The 14,979-nt window shown below is 43.6% G+C and overlaps 1 protein-coding gene across 2 annotated transcripts; it reads right to left on the bottom strand.

Moving 5' to 3' along the window:
- Positions 1-5,606: 5,606 nt before the first annotated feature.
- Positions 5,607-14,354, bottom strand: tfap2c (transcription factor AP-2 gamma (activating enhancer binding protein 2 gamma)). 2 transcript variants are annotated; one of them, XM_034585487.1, is made up of 8 exons: positions 13,999-14,354; positions 12,946-13,407; positions 12,331-12,382; positions 11,201-11,272; positions 10,442-10,664; positions 9,047-9,165; positions 7,395-7,536; positions 5,607-7,223 (listed from the first exon to the last, which is right to left on the bottom strand). In XM_034585487.1, exons 1-8 carry the CDS (start codon positions 14,044-14,046, stop codon positions 6,929-6,931), a joined length of 1,413 nt encoding a protein of 470 aa, XP_034441378.1. In that variant the 5' UTR covers positions 14,047-14,354; the 3' UTR covers positions 5,607-6,928. The 2 variants fall into 2 exon arrangements, with proteins under 2 accessions (XP_034441378.1, XP_034441379.1); XM_034585488.1 differs by lacking the exon at positions 11,201-11,272 and having other exon boundaries at positions 13,999-14,349.
- Between the last annotated feature and the right edge of the window lie 625 nt (positions 14,355-14,979).

Here is a 14,979-nt window from a genome sequence, read left to right as displayed (position 1 = left end):
TGTTTTTGGGTCGGGGTAAATATGAAAGAAGACGGGGCTCTTCCTGGTGTTGGACTGCGTTTATGTGTGAAGGAGCTTGTGTGCGTGCATGTGAGACTAGAGGCCACCGCAGCCGATAATCCTGCTCCAGAGCTAAAAGTTGTGTGACGTGGCAGGTTTGCAGATGAGGGTGAGGGCTCTTTATTTTGCAAAGCGGAGGCTGCAAGAGGCCGGCGAGGAGAGACGCAGTGTGTTCCCTGAGAAACCAAGACATCTGCTGTCTGTGAGAAGAGAACACAGGGACCAGATCGGGGACTAAGGGGGTCCCCGTGGTCCCATCCACACTGGCAGAGGCTATCCACTGACCGACTAATTGGTGAGGGGCCTGTGCGTGAGCGAGTGAAGGAGGGGCGTCTGGGTGGCAAGCCAGAGAGGAAGGAAGACAGGCCACCTCGTTCCCACAGGATAAGGAAAGAGGAGAAAAAAACCAGCGACCAAAATACAGAAGAGGACAGGAGTAATAGATGCCCCCCCCCCACCTCCTTCTTCTTCCCTCTGTAGCCCTTCCAGACCCAGACTCCAGACTAGCCTCATCCTTGTAATTTAGATTAATTTCTTCCACATTTTCCTCAGGGATTAGGCAAACCCACCCCCGCCCCCCTCCCCCCCCGTCCCCAACACACATACACACAGGCACGCACACTCGCCTCACCCCCCCACCCCCCCACCATAGTTGCTTAATGCTCTCATTATTGAACTACATTCCCCTCACAGCTAACCCCCACCCCCGGCTCTCCGCGCACACACACACTCAGAAATGAAAAACTCCCTCATCGCTGATCAGTGTTGATCTTTTAAGGTCATTAAATGATTCCCCTGATTATGTGAATGAAACTGTTTCGTCTTATTTAACTTCATTAATGAAATCGTCTGCTCCAAAGTCAACTCGGAGTTATTGCCCTTTCAAATGCTGTCACCAGATGAGTTATTAAGTATTTTCACTACGCTGCTTTTGTAAATGGGAGCAATTATTGGCCAAAGTTGCCTGTTATGGAACAAAGAGGAGGAGTTTTCTTAGTTTTTTTCCCCTCATGTCTCAGAGGTTTTCTTGTAAATAAACGATTGTGAGCCCTTCGCGGAGCATCACTGAACTGGACAGCGACAAAAAGAGATCGTTGTCAGAACGCTACAAAAACCATTTCACAGTAAAACATACGTACACGTCTGGTTCCTCCAGGCAAAAATCAAGTTGTCTGTGTTGTCCGACTGCAGTTGAACACAACACAGCAGGCAAATACCAGCAGCGTGAGTGTACTCACCGTACCTCCAGGTGTGTGGACTTAATGCCACACAGGAGCGAGTCACGCTGGGAGCAGACGTTCCTCAGAACAACAAGAAAATACTAGAACCTGTGTAAATCCAGAAATGTGCATCAGAGGCATTTAGACATTATTCACATCACCTAACTTTTAAATGTTGTAATTCATCTATCAGTTGTATTTTCTCTGACAAATTGAGATTCCCCATTGAGGTTCACTGGAGTTTGTGTGTTGTACTAATTCCTGCTTCTCTTTGCATGTACAGTACATATTATCTTGTCTGTCTTTTATCTTTTATTTTCTCATTTCCCATTTTCTTCTCCCTGGAAAGCACTGTTTTGAAAACTGCCTCATGTAGCTAGTTATTCAGTGTGAATTTTATTTGTGTCATTTACATAAAAGTACCTGAGACACATTTATGAGATACCGTTTGAGTAGTGAGACAAGAACACAAGAGTAGATTGCCAACTAGAATGGGACTTAATAGAGCACATGCTTCCACCAAGGCCCATCAGTCCCCATCAAGCGAATGAATGATTCCATGTAAAATCAATAAAAATATATAAAGAAATCGTATATTGCAATGGTAAAGACAGTGATAAATAATTCTGCATGAAGATTTAATGGGTTCTTTCCTGGCTCCCATTCTTTTATTAACTTTCATGGAAATCTGTTCATCAGTTATTGCGTAATCCTGCTGATAACAGCCAAACAAAAAAAACAACAGGGGGGAAATAATACAAACAAGGAACTGTCCTCTGTCCTCAGCACGTGACTCTTTATCTTATAACCATCAAACCCAGGGAAATAATCTGAAGTGAAGGTCATTTTAATTAAAGACTAAAATCATCATAAAAATCACCATGGAAACAAGCATTTTAGAAACTTTTCTTTCCAGAGAGACCACTTGTTTGTACAACTCGTGATAATAAACTTGAGCATAACTGTGCCTATAGAGCACTTTAATCCTTTGGTTGAATTAGTGATACATAAATAATGTTTGGTTGCTTGCTGTAAGGGTCGAGTAACGTCTCCTCTGACACAAGTTGCTCCTCTGTTCCACAGTTCTTCACCTGTCAGGGAGGAGCGGTCCAAGATTCATTAAAACGAGGATGAAAGAAAACATTTCAATGAATTTGGCTGAAATACAGACAGAACGTGTGAGGACCGAACGATCTCCTGCTCTGAAGTGGCTCTTCTGAAGATGTAATCTGATTTTCATTCTCTGTCCCATCTTCTTTCGGAGAGTTCCCTAAATGGCAATCTAATCATCTGGAGATCGGTTTGCTCCTCCTTTCTTTTTTCTAGCTCACATTTTATCCTCAAATGATCATCTTGCTTCCTGTATTTATTGAACTAGACCTTGACTCCTGATTTACACATGAGGATCTCCTGTCATCACGATGACTTATCGCTGATGACATGGGGTATTAAGACTTGGGTTTAACTCATAAAGTGGTTTCAGTGGTCGGGAAGTGCAAGCAAGCGATTAGTCTGACTGCAAATGAGCCTTAATGTACAACAGATTTCAAAGGCAGTCGTTGAAGGGAAGTGGTTGGGATGAATGGAAAGGGGTAAGAGTAGAGTTGTAAGTATGTGGGAACATGTCGGGCGCGATGATGTGAAATGTGTTACAGTACGGGCTGTGTAAAAATAATGCAACCATTGGATTGTTGGAAGAAGCTGATTTAATTTCCTGTATTTTTCTCCCTTAGATAAGTTGTTAAAAATGAAACTCTTCAGTTATTCTAAGACTATTTTAAAACACAAGTTTGAGCCCAACTATATGAATTTCAACTGGATCTCTGATTTCAAAAACTGTATTATTTAAAAGCTCGACAGCTACTGAATATGGAAAAATCTGACTTGGGGGTATTGTATCAGAATAATTGTTTTAAATTGATTTAAGTTTGTACTTTCTTATTGATCAATACAAATTTTGAATCACAAACAAATGAAAGCCATTTTAAACTGTTGTCATCTTAGCACTATATAAGTATTTTTTTAAAGCAACATTTTAACTCGATTTTAAAAAGAAAAATGTTGCATCGAGTTTTTACTTTTTGGCACATTTTCCATCTTTCCTGACAGTTCCGTCATGTGACTCGCCGTGACCTACATATAAAGGTCATTCAGTCAGAACTGGCATGAAATACAACTGCAGTTCACTGAGTCTGGGGTTGACAAGAAGCCCTGGGCATCCTAATGAGATCAAAAGATTCTATTAGTATGTCAGATATAATCTCTGGAAATAAAAGGTGTAGTATAGGAGTTTTCTTTTTTTTCATAAAAGACGGAGAAGTGAAGGCAACAGGTAACCTTAACAAGTCGGCGCTTGCCTTTGTTTCCCAGCTTCATGAGGTGTGTCAGAGGTGAATTAGTCAGAGTGTCTCACGGTTGAGACGAAAATGTTTGACCAGTTACTATGTTGGTTGTGTTTTGGAAAACACATGTCAAGGGATGACACATTAAACAGGTGCATTGTGGTCTGTTTGGAAAAGGACTAGTTGGTGGTAGACTATTCTCACCACTGGGTTTTTATTTGTACTTTCTATAGGTGGTTTATCTTCACTGATATTAAGATTAACATGGAAGAGTTCAAACTTAAGACTGAACGTCTTAGATACTCATCTGACATGTTCTGCTCAGAGAGGATCTCCTCCGCTGACCGCTGGTGAAGCGTGTGAATGGGACTCGTGGATGTTTAATGTCTGTGAAGATTCTCTCTCAACCAGTTTGTGGTATTTATAAGAGCTGTAAAAAAGGCAATTGGACGTTTCACCAACAGCTTCGTCCAACAGCTCATGGCCGCCATAGCAAACCCTGCGAAATGGTAGAATGACAATATGAAAGACAAAACAGACAGAGAGAGAGAGGGGGGGGGGGGGGGGGGGACAGGATAAATAATTGAAGCCTCAGACACAGGGAGAAAGAAATCTTCCTCTTTCTCCCTGTGTCAACCTCCAGCAATACCACCTTCCCCTTTTTTTTTTACCACCTCCTCCCACTATCCACTCTCTCTCTCTGAGCCGAGTGTACAAGCTAACGCGAGTAACTGAAGGCAGTTAAAGTCAACCGCTGCGAGGGCAGTGATCCTCTGAGTTGACAGGTCTGGTTAGACAGGTTCTGAGGGGAGAGGCTGATACTTGTTTAACTGCAAGGTATGGCACTCTTCTGCTGCTGCTGCTGCTGCTGCTGCCTCTGTAGCATTCAGCCTGGCCTGTGTGAGACGCTGGTTAAACCCACTGACCTCCAGTGCAGGATATGTACATGTGCAGAGTTTTGTTGTTCACATTCACCTGGGTATAGTCGAGATAAGTTTCTTTATACCCATAGAGAGTTCAATTTGTTAGGGGGGGCGGGGGTCGGCCTGTGAGCTTCATATAACGTGGCATAACGGATGTTTTTAGTTTTCTGGATGAGATCAAAGACAAATTTCCCGCCTGGTCTGGAAAATGAAGCTCTATTCTATTCTATTCTCTGCAGCACATATGAGGAGTCATGTTGAGACAATATACCGTGGTGGATTACAGCACTGCAGTTGTTCTTATATGTCCAACGTTAATGCTCAAATGTGTTTCAGTCAGCACTGGTTCGGAGTTTCTCTGGCTCAGCCGTTTAGCAGTAAACCCCTGAAACACATAAACAGACAGACCACATGAATCAGCAGGGACTGGCCAGGCAAGTTATGATTAAGCAAGCTTGCGCCACATGTAAATCCCATCTGCAGTTTTGCATTGCTCTGTTTTCTCACACACATCAAAGGCATTGTCATCTGCAGGGTGAAACTTGCACTGGCCACATTTCCATAGATGAAATTCACCTTGAAACTCAAAGCAGATTGACTGTTCACAGGGAGCACACCTGCTCCACAACACAGCGAATACAGGGACTGTCAGCGAGCCGCGACTTTAGGAAGATATGGGTATAAGTGATGGGCTTCTAGCACAAACTGCTTAGTATGTGTCAATAGCTTTCTAAGTTTAAACATGAACAAGCCATTTGTCCGGCCCTCAGCTATCTTTGCTCATCACATGATGTACTTTTGAGGTCTATGCCTTCACTGAACCACACAGCCTATTTGTGAAGCTAAGTGAGAGCAGATAATGATGGCTACTGTTCCCATTCGTTTGGGGTTTTTCTTTGGCGTTTATTAATAGGAAAATTTTCCAACACATGACTAAACCATCATCTGTGAAATACTGCTGAAAGAAGGCTACAGAACAATAGGGCTATCCATTAACAAAATGTGTGTGTGTGTGTGTGTGTGTGTGGCCCAGGCGACATCACTGACTCACTGAATCAGACTTTAGTCTTTCTTTTTATTTTCATTTTTCCTGAAACTTTAAAACAGTTTTTTTTACATATTTTCAAAAAAAGGTATATCATGCCCACTTCCTAACCTCTACTCGATAAAAAACTAACCCATTTATAAAAGTTGAACACGTCATCATCATCATCATCATAAAAAGTTAAACCATACACCAGAATGATACCATTATTTACACAAGCCCATTAAATTACAACATAAATTAGAAAATATTTACATCCAGAACAAGACACTGGATAAAATTCTATGTGTGGAATTTAATGTCTAATTAAAAGATTTTTTGAAGAAGGAAATATGTACATTTACACACACTCTCACAACATGCATACACTCCGGCAGGACTGAACTGGTTGGTGGATTGATGTCAACTTGAGGTTTTTAAATACTAATGATGATTAATACCTAACAGTCACAGAAATAACATGTTCTCACTGCCTGGTATAAAAGATAGAGTAACAATGGAAGCACTGCTATGCCTGTAATCCACATGAACACTGAAGAGGCTTCTATTATAACAACTTTGAAGTCTCTGGTTTCTGACCAAACACAGATTGACAAACCCAAAATCGTCATTTCTTATTCGGGCTTACATAAGATTCAAATCATCTCTCGTGAAACAAAGCACAATAACACTGGAGCCATTTTGAAGTGGTTGTACAAATCAAGCATAAAAAAGTAAAGAAAACGAAGTGGATATTCTTCTCTCTCTTTTTCTCATATAAAAATTGTCCTTTTGCAAGTCCATTGAGACACAGGAAATCAGTGGATTTGCCTCCAGACGGAGCAGAAGGGGGAAAGCTGAGAGGAATTCACAGCCACAGCAACTCATCTTGAAATGATGTCCTCTAGGGAGAAAAAAAAACCAGTATGCACTTTGTTCTTTTTTTCCTCTTCTTGTCAACAGAGTGCAGGTCCCATGGTTGTAGCGTTGGCACATTGGCAACTGTATAGGACTGCAGAGTGGTCGCTATGATATGGTCTGTAGTACATCTTCACAGGAGGCGCTCCCGCTCGGATCGGTCCACCGGGCGTTAACCGTAGGTGCCAAAACAGACTGAAACTGCAGCCGGCTGTGACAAGTTTTTTAGAAATCCTCAACTTCTAAAAAATATATAAATCTAACAGTGCGAGCATACAGTACGTACATACACAGTCACGCACAAATTCAGCTTTCAAAAAAGACAATACTAGATATTGATTTTTTTAAAAGTCCAAAAAGGGCAGACAGGGCAGCGAGATTAAGGGGCTCGGGGGAGGGGGAGGGGGGTTCTCAAGTTCGTAGGGATTCTCCTTTGAGCTCTCATTTCCTGTGCTTGTCCATTTTGTCGGTAGATTTGCTTCCACTGTCTGAGGATCCCTGGGTGTCGTTGCCAGAGCTCAGGTACATCTTGTCCACTTGTTTGAGCGCCTCGTTCAGGTAGTTCTGCAGTGAGGTCATGGCGGCACAGATGGCCGGAGAGCCGAAGCCATGAGTGATGAGGCTGAAGTGGGTCAGGCAGCCTTGGATTCCCGGCTCCATGATGGGAGCCGGCCGAGAGTTTCCCAGAGGCGATCGATCCTGAGTGAGCAGGTCAGTGAACTCCTTGCAGATTTGCCTGAAGGTGGAAAAAAAAACACTGATTTAGGAGGACAGGGGAAAGTACTTGACCACATCTACTGATTCACCATGGCCTGAGTGTAACAAGATAACACTGCAGGTAATCCAATAAGCAAAATGCTCCGGTCATCCATGAAATTCTATGCAAACTCTATCCATGGACACTCACTTGGCAGCAAGGAGCATATTCTTCCGAGAGTTGACCTCGTTGCGTTCTACGTGCGGCCTGCCGAGGTATTCAGCAATCGCCTTCGCAGGGAACTCCGTCTCACACACGTAACCGAAGTCTCTCGCTAAATGAACAGCTTCACCTGAAAGAAAAGAACGAGGAATGAATGACTTTAGTCAGAGATGAAAACACAGATCATCAACGCAGAAGTTGAGGTGAAACATGCTCCTGATCTCAAGCTAAGACTGTATGTTGAGGAATAAATGAAGAGTATTATTATTTATGTATACATATCACAGCCTGCCCTTTCACGCTAGTCAGAGATGAATTGGAAAGCTGGTCAGCCTCAGCAATTTATCGATACACAGCTTCACACTCGCGCTCGGCTTTGGACGTGATTACCCGAGCATCAAGGCACATGAAGAGAAGCAGCTGAACTACAGAATAATCAGCTGTGCTCAGTCGTCTGGCTCCAGGGAGGAAGAACTAGTGAGATGAACATATTTCCGACTTGAGGGTGGTTTGACTTGCATGGTCATAATGGGTTTATGTGGATAAATGCTAGCACAGAGTGCCCACGGCACCAACAGTACCACTTATTGATAGACACGCACATCATTTGAGGACGCAGGCAGCCATTCAGAAGCACAAGATTTAAGGTCAGCTGGCCCTCCTGGCGAGTCGAACACAAGATAACAAGGCTTAATTCAGCTTTGAAGGTCTCTAAATAACACGAGCCTCCAGTCATTCTCCTCCACAAAATCATCAGCCCGTTTAAAAAAATTAGGCATGTAGAGGAGCATGGGAGAGAAAAAAAACATTTTCTACCTTAGCCCGCGGCAGGTAGCTGTGATTAAAGTACCGTGATCGCAGCTAGGCATCGATGACTGATGAGGATGTTGACAGGGGAAGGTAAAGGTGTTGTGTCATCGTCAAAACTACCTGACTTTGAATAACTGAATAACTGTGGCCGTGTTGCACGATGCAGAAGATTTAAATCACTGAAAATACACCTAACTGTATAAATATAAAGTGTTGGTCCCCTCTCTTTGGACCAAACCCTCTTGTCTCCCCCCATTTCTCTGCTCGCGCCCCAACCGGTCGAGGCCGGTGGCAGAAAATGTTGGGTCTCTCTCTATAATACTGTTCAGTCTCAACCTCACGATGTTAAGTGCCGTGAGATAATGTTTCTTGTGATTTGACGCTATAAAAACAAGATTTAATTGAATTTAATTGAAGTTTGTTTTGTTTATGAGAGGATTATTATACAATTGTGCAGAATTAGTGCGGAGATGTTTATTGCGCTATTCTGTTTCTTCATAAGGGTTTAAAAAAGACAAAGACTTAGTTAAAAGGATTATATCAGGTCTTTGTCGATAACACAAGACATCGGACAAGAATCATTTAGTCATTCATTCTGATTTGGGCGAAATGGACAGAATCACCATGGGAATAAAAGGACAACATTGATTTTTTTTTTTTTTTTACTGAAACAAGTTCCTCAAGATAAAAACCTGGCGTACAGTATTTAAAACACACATGCTACGTCGAGGAAATTGACATTCCTACGCACTATAGAGCGACATTCCAGGCGGGGCGAACAGTAATTACACCTGAGAAGGTGCTATGAACCACTGAGTGACATGGCATACCTTCTACGAGTGAGGTAAGTAGGGTGACGTTGGCTGCCTTCCTCCTTCCTGCAGGCAGGTTCAGCCCAATTTTATCCAGCTTTTCTCTCAGGGAACGACCGCCATTTTTTGACTTGGCTCTGCAGGAGAACACAAAAAACACATGGTGAGTCTAAAGCCATAAAGTCATTCGTGGATTATTCACAATAAAAAAATGTTCTCCCATAGGTGTGTTTGCTCAGGGAGGATTAGGGAATTGATGAAGGATTTGGCAAGATTTGATTATCATGATTATTTATTTCTTTTGGACAAACATGAATAGATCAGTGGGACTATTGTGATTTCACTAAAATCCAACGACTGGAGCCCATACAGTAAAAACAACTTGTCAGATGAGACCTCTCACTTGGACGGCCTCATCCTACACTTAAAAAACACAAGTAACACACAAACAGCCTCTCCTGACCTAAAAAACACTGAAACAATTGATGGTTCCACTGGGGAAAAAAAGCATAGCAGATAAATCACTCATACATGTGTTTGCAGAAACACTTAAACTCCGCACTTGCCATGGCCAATTCAGTTTTCCGCATGACATGAGAGGAGTAGGTTCTCCCTCTCCGTGGCGGCTATGAGGGGGAGCATCTTCAGGGAGGCGTGTGTGTGTGTGTGTGTGTGTGTGCCCCCACTCCTTCACCCCCTGCTCCCCCCGCTGTCCCTCAGATAACGATCCTCCTATTGCTATATGACCTACTTAAAACTGACTATGATTGTTTGTGTGTGTGTGTATGTGTACGTGTGTGTGTTGGTGTGTGCACATGTCAGCATTAACACAGACACATGGGAAGTGGCAAACGTGCACTCCAAGCACAAAACGCTCCAGTCAGGACATACTGTAGCCTCCCAGTCCCTCAGCAGACTACCACACTAACATATGTGCCATAAGGTCAACTGCTCTGCCACGGATAAATGTACGCACGCCGCGGCGCCTGACAGACGCACAAACACACCCAGTGACTCTTTAGATCGGTACTAACTGCGTTGATGTAACCTATCTCCAGAGGAAGCAGGGAACCAAAATTGCAGACCACACAAAGAATGTCACGAACATTACGCAGAAAAAAAAACAACTGATGAGCCACAGCAACTGAGCCGAGCTGTGCCTTTAGAAAAAGTCTTTCCCATGGGCTGCTGAGCTTCAGTCAACAGATCACAGGCCATTCACAACTGAGACAATCACACAAGCGTATCTACAGCTCGCAGGCAAACCAGCTCTCGATAAAAACCAACCAAATGAATTATGCTCATTGCTCTGGTTAGTTACCTTGATTTTTGTGAATCAGTGCGAGTGTATTTCTATGTATTTGTAAGTATTTCTATGTATTTCTAAGTATTTCGAAGAGTCTGAGCTCTGACCTGCGTAAAACGCCTCCCAGGAGTGATGCGTTGAGACACTCTGGGGGTGACAGGCGTCTCTGGACCTCGGCCACGGTGACCTTGTACTTGGAAGTGGAGCTCAGCAGGGAGAGGCGGCCCGGTACGGAGCAGAACACCTCCGTGGGATTTGACACCATGCCCAGCAGGGACTCTTTCTGGAAGGGAAGACCCAGCGCATTTCCTTTGGGTAGAGTGACGGGACCTGCAGGGTGTGGAAGAAAAAAAATTTAAAACATGTGTGAAAGAGTGAAAAAGGAAAAGAAATAGAATTGCAATAGGATTTGTTTACACGTGTGCACTTTTCCCGTGTGTCTGCGTAAGCTCAAATCAGCCTAATTCCCATAGAGTGTGTGTGCAGCTCTAAACAAGTGAGAAAAACAGTGTCTGCCGCACTAAAGTATACAAAACTCAACTGTTGAAGACGGTTGAAATACTGTGTGGTTTTTCCAAACACTGGATGCCTGCTGGTTTTAAAATGCCCTCATGCCAAACACCCTCCACAAACAGGTACACACACACACAGACGGCCTCTTCATCTGAGCCACAGATTTAGCTCAGAACTTTAGCGACAGAAAGAAATGTGTGTCTATTTTTGGCTGCCTCTCCCCCCCCCCCTCCCAAAGAGAAATGTGTTCACAGATTCAAAGATGTTAAAACCAACCCACAAGAGCACTGACAGTCATCGGACAAACACAACAGTACAGCACACTACAAAAACAGGGCTATCTTCATCCTCACCCGCAAGAACGCCCCCCTGATAATAAGTCCTCTGTAAGCGATCAAGGTTCCTGCCACCTCGTAGTCCTAATACTGAGACAGAAATCACAGAGTCACATGGGTGCTGCAAGGCTCCTCTGGGGCACATGCTTGGGAATGACATCCCATTGTTTACAAGTGGAAAACCTAGATTGCCCATAGCGTGCCCTTAAGCATGGGAACAATATAATGAGCCATCACTGATTTATGTAACAAATGCAGACTGGCTGGTTTACTGTGGCGTGCACATGGCTCTCTGCTTGTGAGCGTGCAACACAATACTCTCACACTTTGTGCAGCAATGTATCTATCGTCTATCTATCTGCAGTATTTTTCTTGAACATGGTTCAAATTTTTAAAAAAAGTAAGAGGATAATAAAATCGCTGGAGCTGATCTTTTCTCTCTCTAACTCAAAGTCTGTTTAATGGAGCCGCGATGACAAAAACAGCAGGAGTGAGTTCCCTCAAAACAGTTCATGTCCCAACAAATTACTGAGCTGTCCTTCACATGCGAGCCTAATGCCACACCCCACCCAAAGCTGGTTCTGCAGAGCCAAGACGCTGCTGCTTCACGATCAACTCGTAATTTCCTGTTAACGTGATCTGAAAGGAGCTGCAATTGCGAGCTTAGCCGGCCTAGAGATGATCCAAAGCTTTCCTCCCTCTCTCGCACTCAACACCGAGGGGTTGTGATGTTGCTCAATTTTCATGTCATGTCAGCTGCAGCACTGACATTTTTTTTTTTTTTTTTTGTTGAAAGGAATCTGTTTTGTTTTTCCACTGGGCATCCATTCAAGCACCTTCACCAACAGAATAGGCTGAGCTTAGATAAGTGCATCTCACGGTTAGGAGGATTATCACTGTGTGCAAGTGTGAGCAGGAGACTCCTCCTTTGCTGTGGCCTCAGACTGAGTGGCGTGACATGTCACTATAGAAGTAATTGTTTTGACATTTCTAAATATGAAGAGGGTGAAAAAAAAAATACAGTCCTTACAGTACGTTAAATTGCTGCATATTTATCTAGTTGTCGAAAGACACATGAACATCAGGCAGATTTTTCCAAAACTTTTACACTAATTGCTAGAATAATCATAAACGTGGTATTAACTCACCTTTCTTGATGACTGTCTGATCGGCCATTATAATACTGTGGTCATCTACATGCTGGCAAAAGAGAAAAGAGGAGGCAATAAGCAAACACATGCACAACTCAGAAATGACAGACGTAGCAAGCTGAATTTAATTTCTGAACGGTCCATATAAATCATGCAATTTAAAATCTGTTTAAATTACCATTTCCTCTTTTTTAGCCTATTTTCTGCAAAACAAACAAAACAAACGTATAAGGCCTGATTCACTTGTGATGTTTTCTACTGGGACTTTAGTGACCTTTGATTATTTTTGAATCCTCTGTGTTATAAAAACAACATCTCTAAATGTTACGATATGCAAACAAAGCGAATTCATTTTCTTTACTGCATGATAGTGTGTATAAAAGAACATTAGTTATGCTGCATACTTGTCTTGCAACATTAGAGCAATGACTGTATTACCTTTTAATATCTTATTTTTTGTACAAATGCCTTTTATATTGTTTGCAACCACACATTTTATTTGTTTCTGTCACTAAAACAATAATTATTTCCCATAACGTGTCACAAACACATGCACAAACATGGCTTCCACACAACTTCAGCCCTCAGTGTAATTTCCAATCATCCACTCACTTGAACATCCTCCAGTCCGTGGCCCATGTCGTGCATCCCCATGCTGTCCCCGATCACCGACGACTCGAGGCTGTGTGCGTGCGGGGGGAGCAGCTCCGGCCGGCGGAACCCTTCCCTCCTCACCCCGGAGGAGCCTCCGTCCAGGCCCAGGATCTGACTCGCCAGTCCGCTCCGTGCGTGCGCGCCCAGCCCATCCTGGCCCTGGCGGCCGGGCCACGGCTGCTGCTGGTTCGACGACGGCGACTGGTGGAGGGAGTTGATGTTGAAGGGGTCGCCCAGGTGGGAGTAAGGGTCGCCGGACTGCTGGTAGGTGATGGGCTGGTAGGGAGGCGGGAAGTACGGGGGCTGGAAGTCCGAGCTGGCCGAGTGCGAGAGGGCGGGGGACGGGCTGTAGAGGTGCTGGCTGACCGCAGGCAGGTGAGGCAGCCGCGGGTTCCCGTTGCTGCTGCCATCGTGTCTTTCCTGGGGAGACAGACAGGACAGGATGAGACAGAGGACAACAACACGGTGGTAACATGTGTCCCTCAAGGGGATGAAGTGTCTTTCACTGTGTCCACTGTAAAAAATGGGTGAGGTGTTAAAGAATTTAATGTAAGATAATGTGACATTTACGCGCCTATTCGTCCTCTAATAAAGTTTTTTAATATTTAATTATGGTTATTCTCACTGGTTAGTAAAGGCCCACATTAATAATGAGGCAGCATAATAAAGTGAAGAAGAAAGAGGTTTTTATATGACTATTGATATTGTTATTATTATTATTATTATTAGGTCAATTGCTTCTGTTTTTTATTATAAAAATACACATTTAATTCTAGAAAACGCAAAACAATTTTTTTTTTCTTTTTATATTATTTTTTCAAAGTTTAAAAACTTTTGTCCAACTAAACTGTCCGCCATTTTTTTTTCTTTTGCATTACTTTATATTTTGTCAGGTTTACAAATATGAAGAAAAACCATCAGCCATTGTTGTCGTTGAATCGCAAACTTTCCATGTCCCTGAAAAAGGCAGTTTGGGTTTTTTAGTTTTTTGAGTCTCTGGAATAAACTCACCTCACAGTCATCCTCATATTTCACGTTGTCGGCTAATTTCCACAACATTGTGACAGAGGAATAAAAACAACTGTCCCTCCTTTAGCAAAAAAAGATGAAGAAGAAGAAGAAAAAATATAAAGATCTGTGACAGGAACCGTCGGCTGCGCGTTTTAATCCAGGTGTGAAACACTGAGGAGCTTCCTGGTGCTCGAGAAAACCTCTCGTTTCCTCTTGACAAGTCGGAAGGCTGGAGGAACCGACGCAACTGACGTGATGGTTCCGGCCGCAGATGTGAGTGTCCACAGCGGCTGTGGGAGAGAAGGATCGCGGTGTGTGTTTCCCCGCCGCTCCGGTCACTGCGCTCCGCGGCTCTGCTGTGGAAGTGGGCGACGGCGGCGCATTTAAGAAACTCGACTCCCTCTCATGGACAAACCGGAGACGTTCACTCTTATTGGCGCAAAACGTGAAGTATATCTGCACTCGCGGTGGGCGTCACCCTGCGCCATGAAGCAAGTATAAGAGATGGAGGGGGGGGTTATTGAAATATGGCTGATTGGCGGGAGGATGCACCAATCAGAGGTCGGTGCGTCTGTGCCGCTTCCAGACATGTGCACCCACGGGGGCTTCACTTTATAGATCCACAGTGAATGCAGCCTCTCACCCCCCCACTGGTTTGTCTTACTGTGTTTGTTTTCATATCCTCGAGTCACTTCAACCCGGGCTTTTATTTTGAAAAGGATCACCTGCACAGTCTGGATCATATCTGGATGTCGCTCTGAAACAATTCTCCCATTTATCAATGAAATGACTTGGCTTTTTTTGTATTTTTACTTGTTGCTACAGATGTGATGCCTATCTGTAAAAACAAACACGATCAATAAAAGAACTCTTTTTTCCCCCCGGGTTGCTTAGTTACCGAGTTCTGAAGTACAGTAACGTTGCTAAGGGATCGAGCCGCTCTACAATGTTTACAGTGTTGTCAACGAGATTGTGTTAAAC

This window comes from Hippoglossus hippoglossus, chromosome 5 (genome assembly GCF_009819705.1).
Source record: "Hippoglossus hippoglossus isolate fHipHip1 chromosome 5, fHipHip1.pri, whole genome shotgun sequence".
Taxonomy (NCBI): Eukaryota; Metazoa; Chordata; class Actinopteri; order Pleuronectiformes; family Pleuronectidae; genus Hippoglossus; species Hippoglossus hippoglossus.
The sequence above is the reverse complement of the archived record's forward strand: the minus strand, read 5'-3'. Positions and strand labels throughout refer to the sequence as shown.

Coding starts and splice junctions, on each gene's coding strand:
- tfap2c (XM_034585487.1), bottom strand. CDS start 14,046: ATGTTGTGGAAATTAGCCGACAACGTGAAATATGAGGATGACTGTGAG. Junction 7,537..9,046: donor ACTTACCTCACTCGTAGAAG/GTATGCCATGTC, acceptor CTTTTCTTTCAG/GTGAAGCTGTTCATTTAGCG. Junction 7,224..7,394: donor AATATGCTCCTTGCTGCCAA/GTGAGTGTCCAT, acceptor TTCCACCTTCAG/GCAAATCTGCAAGGAGTTCA.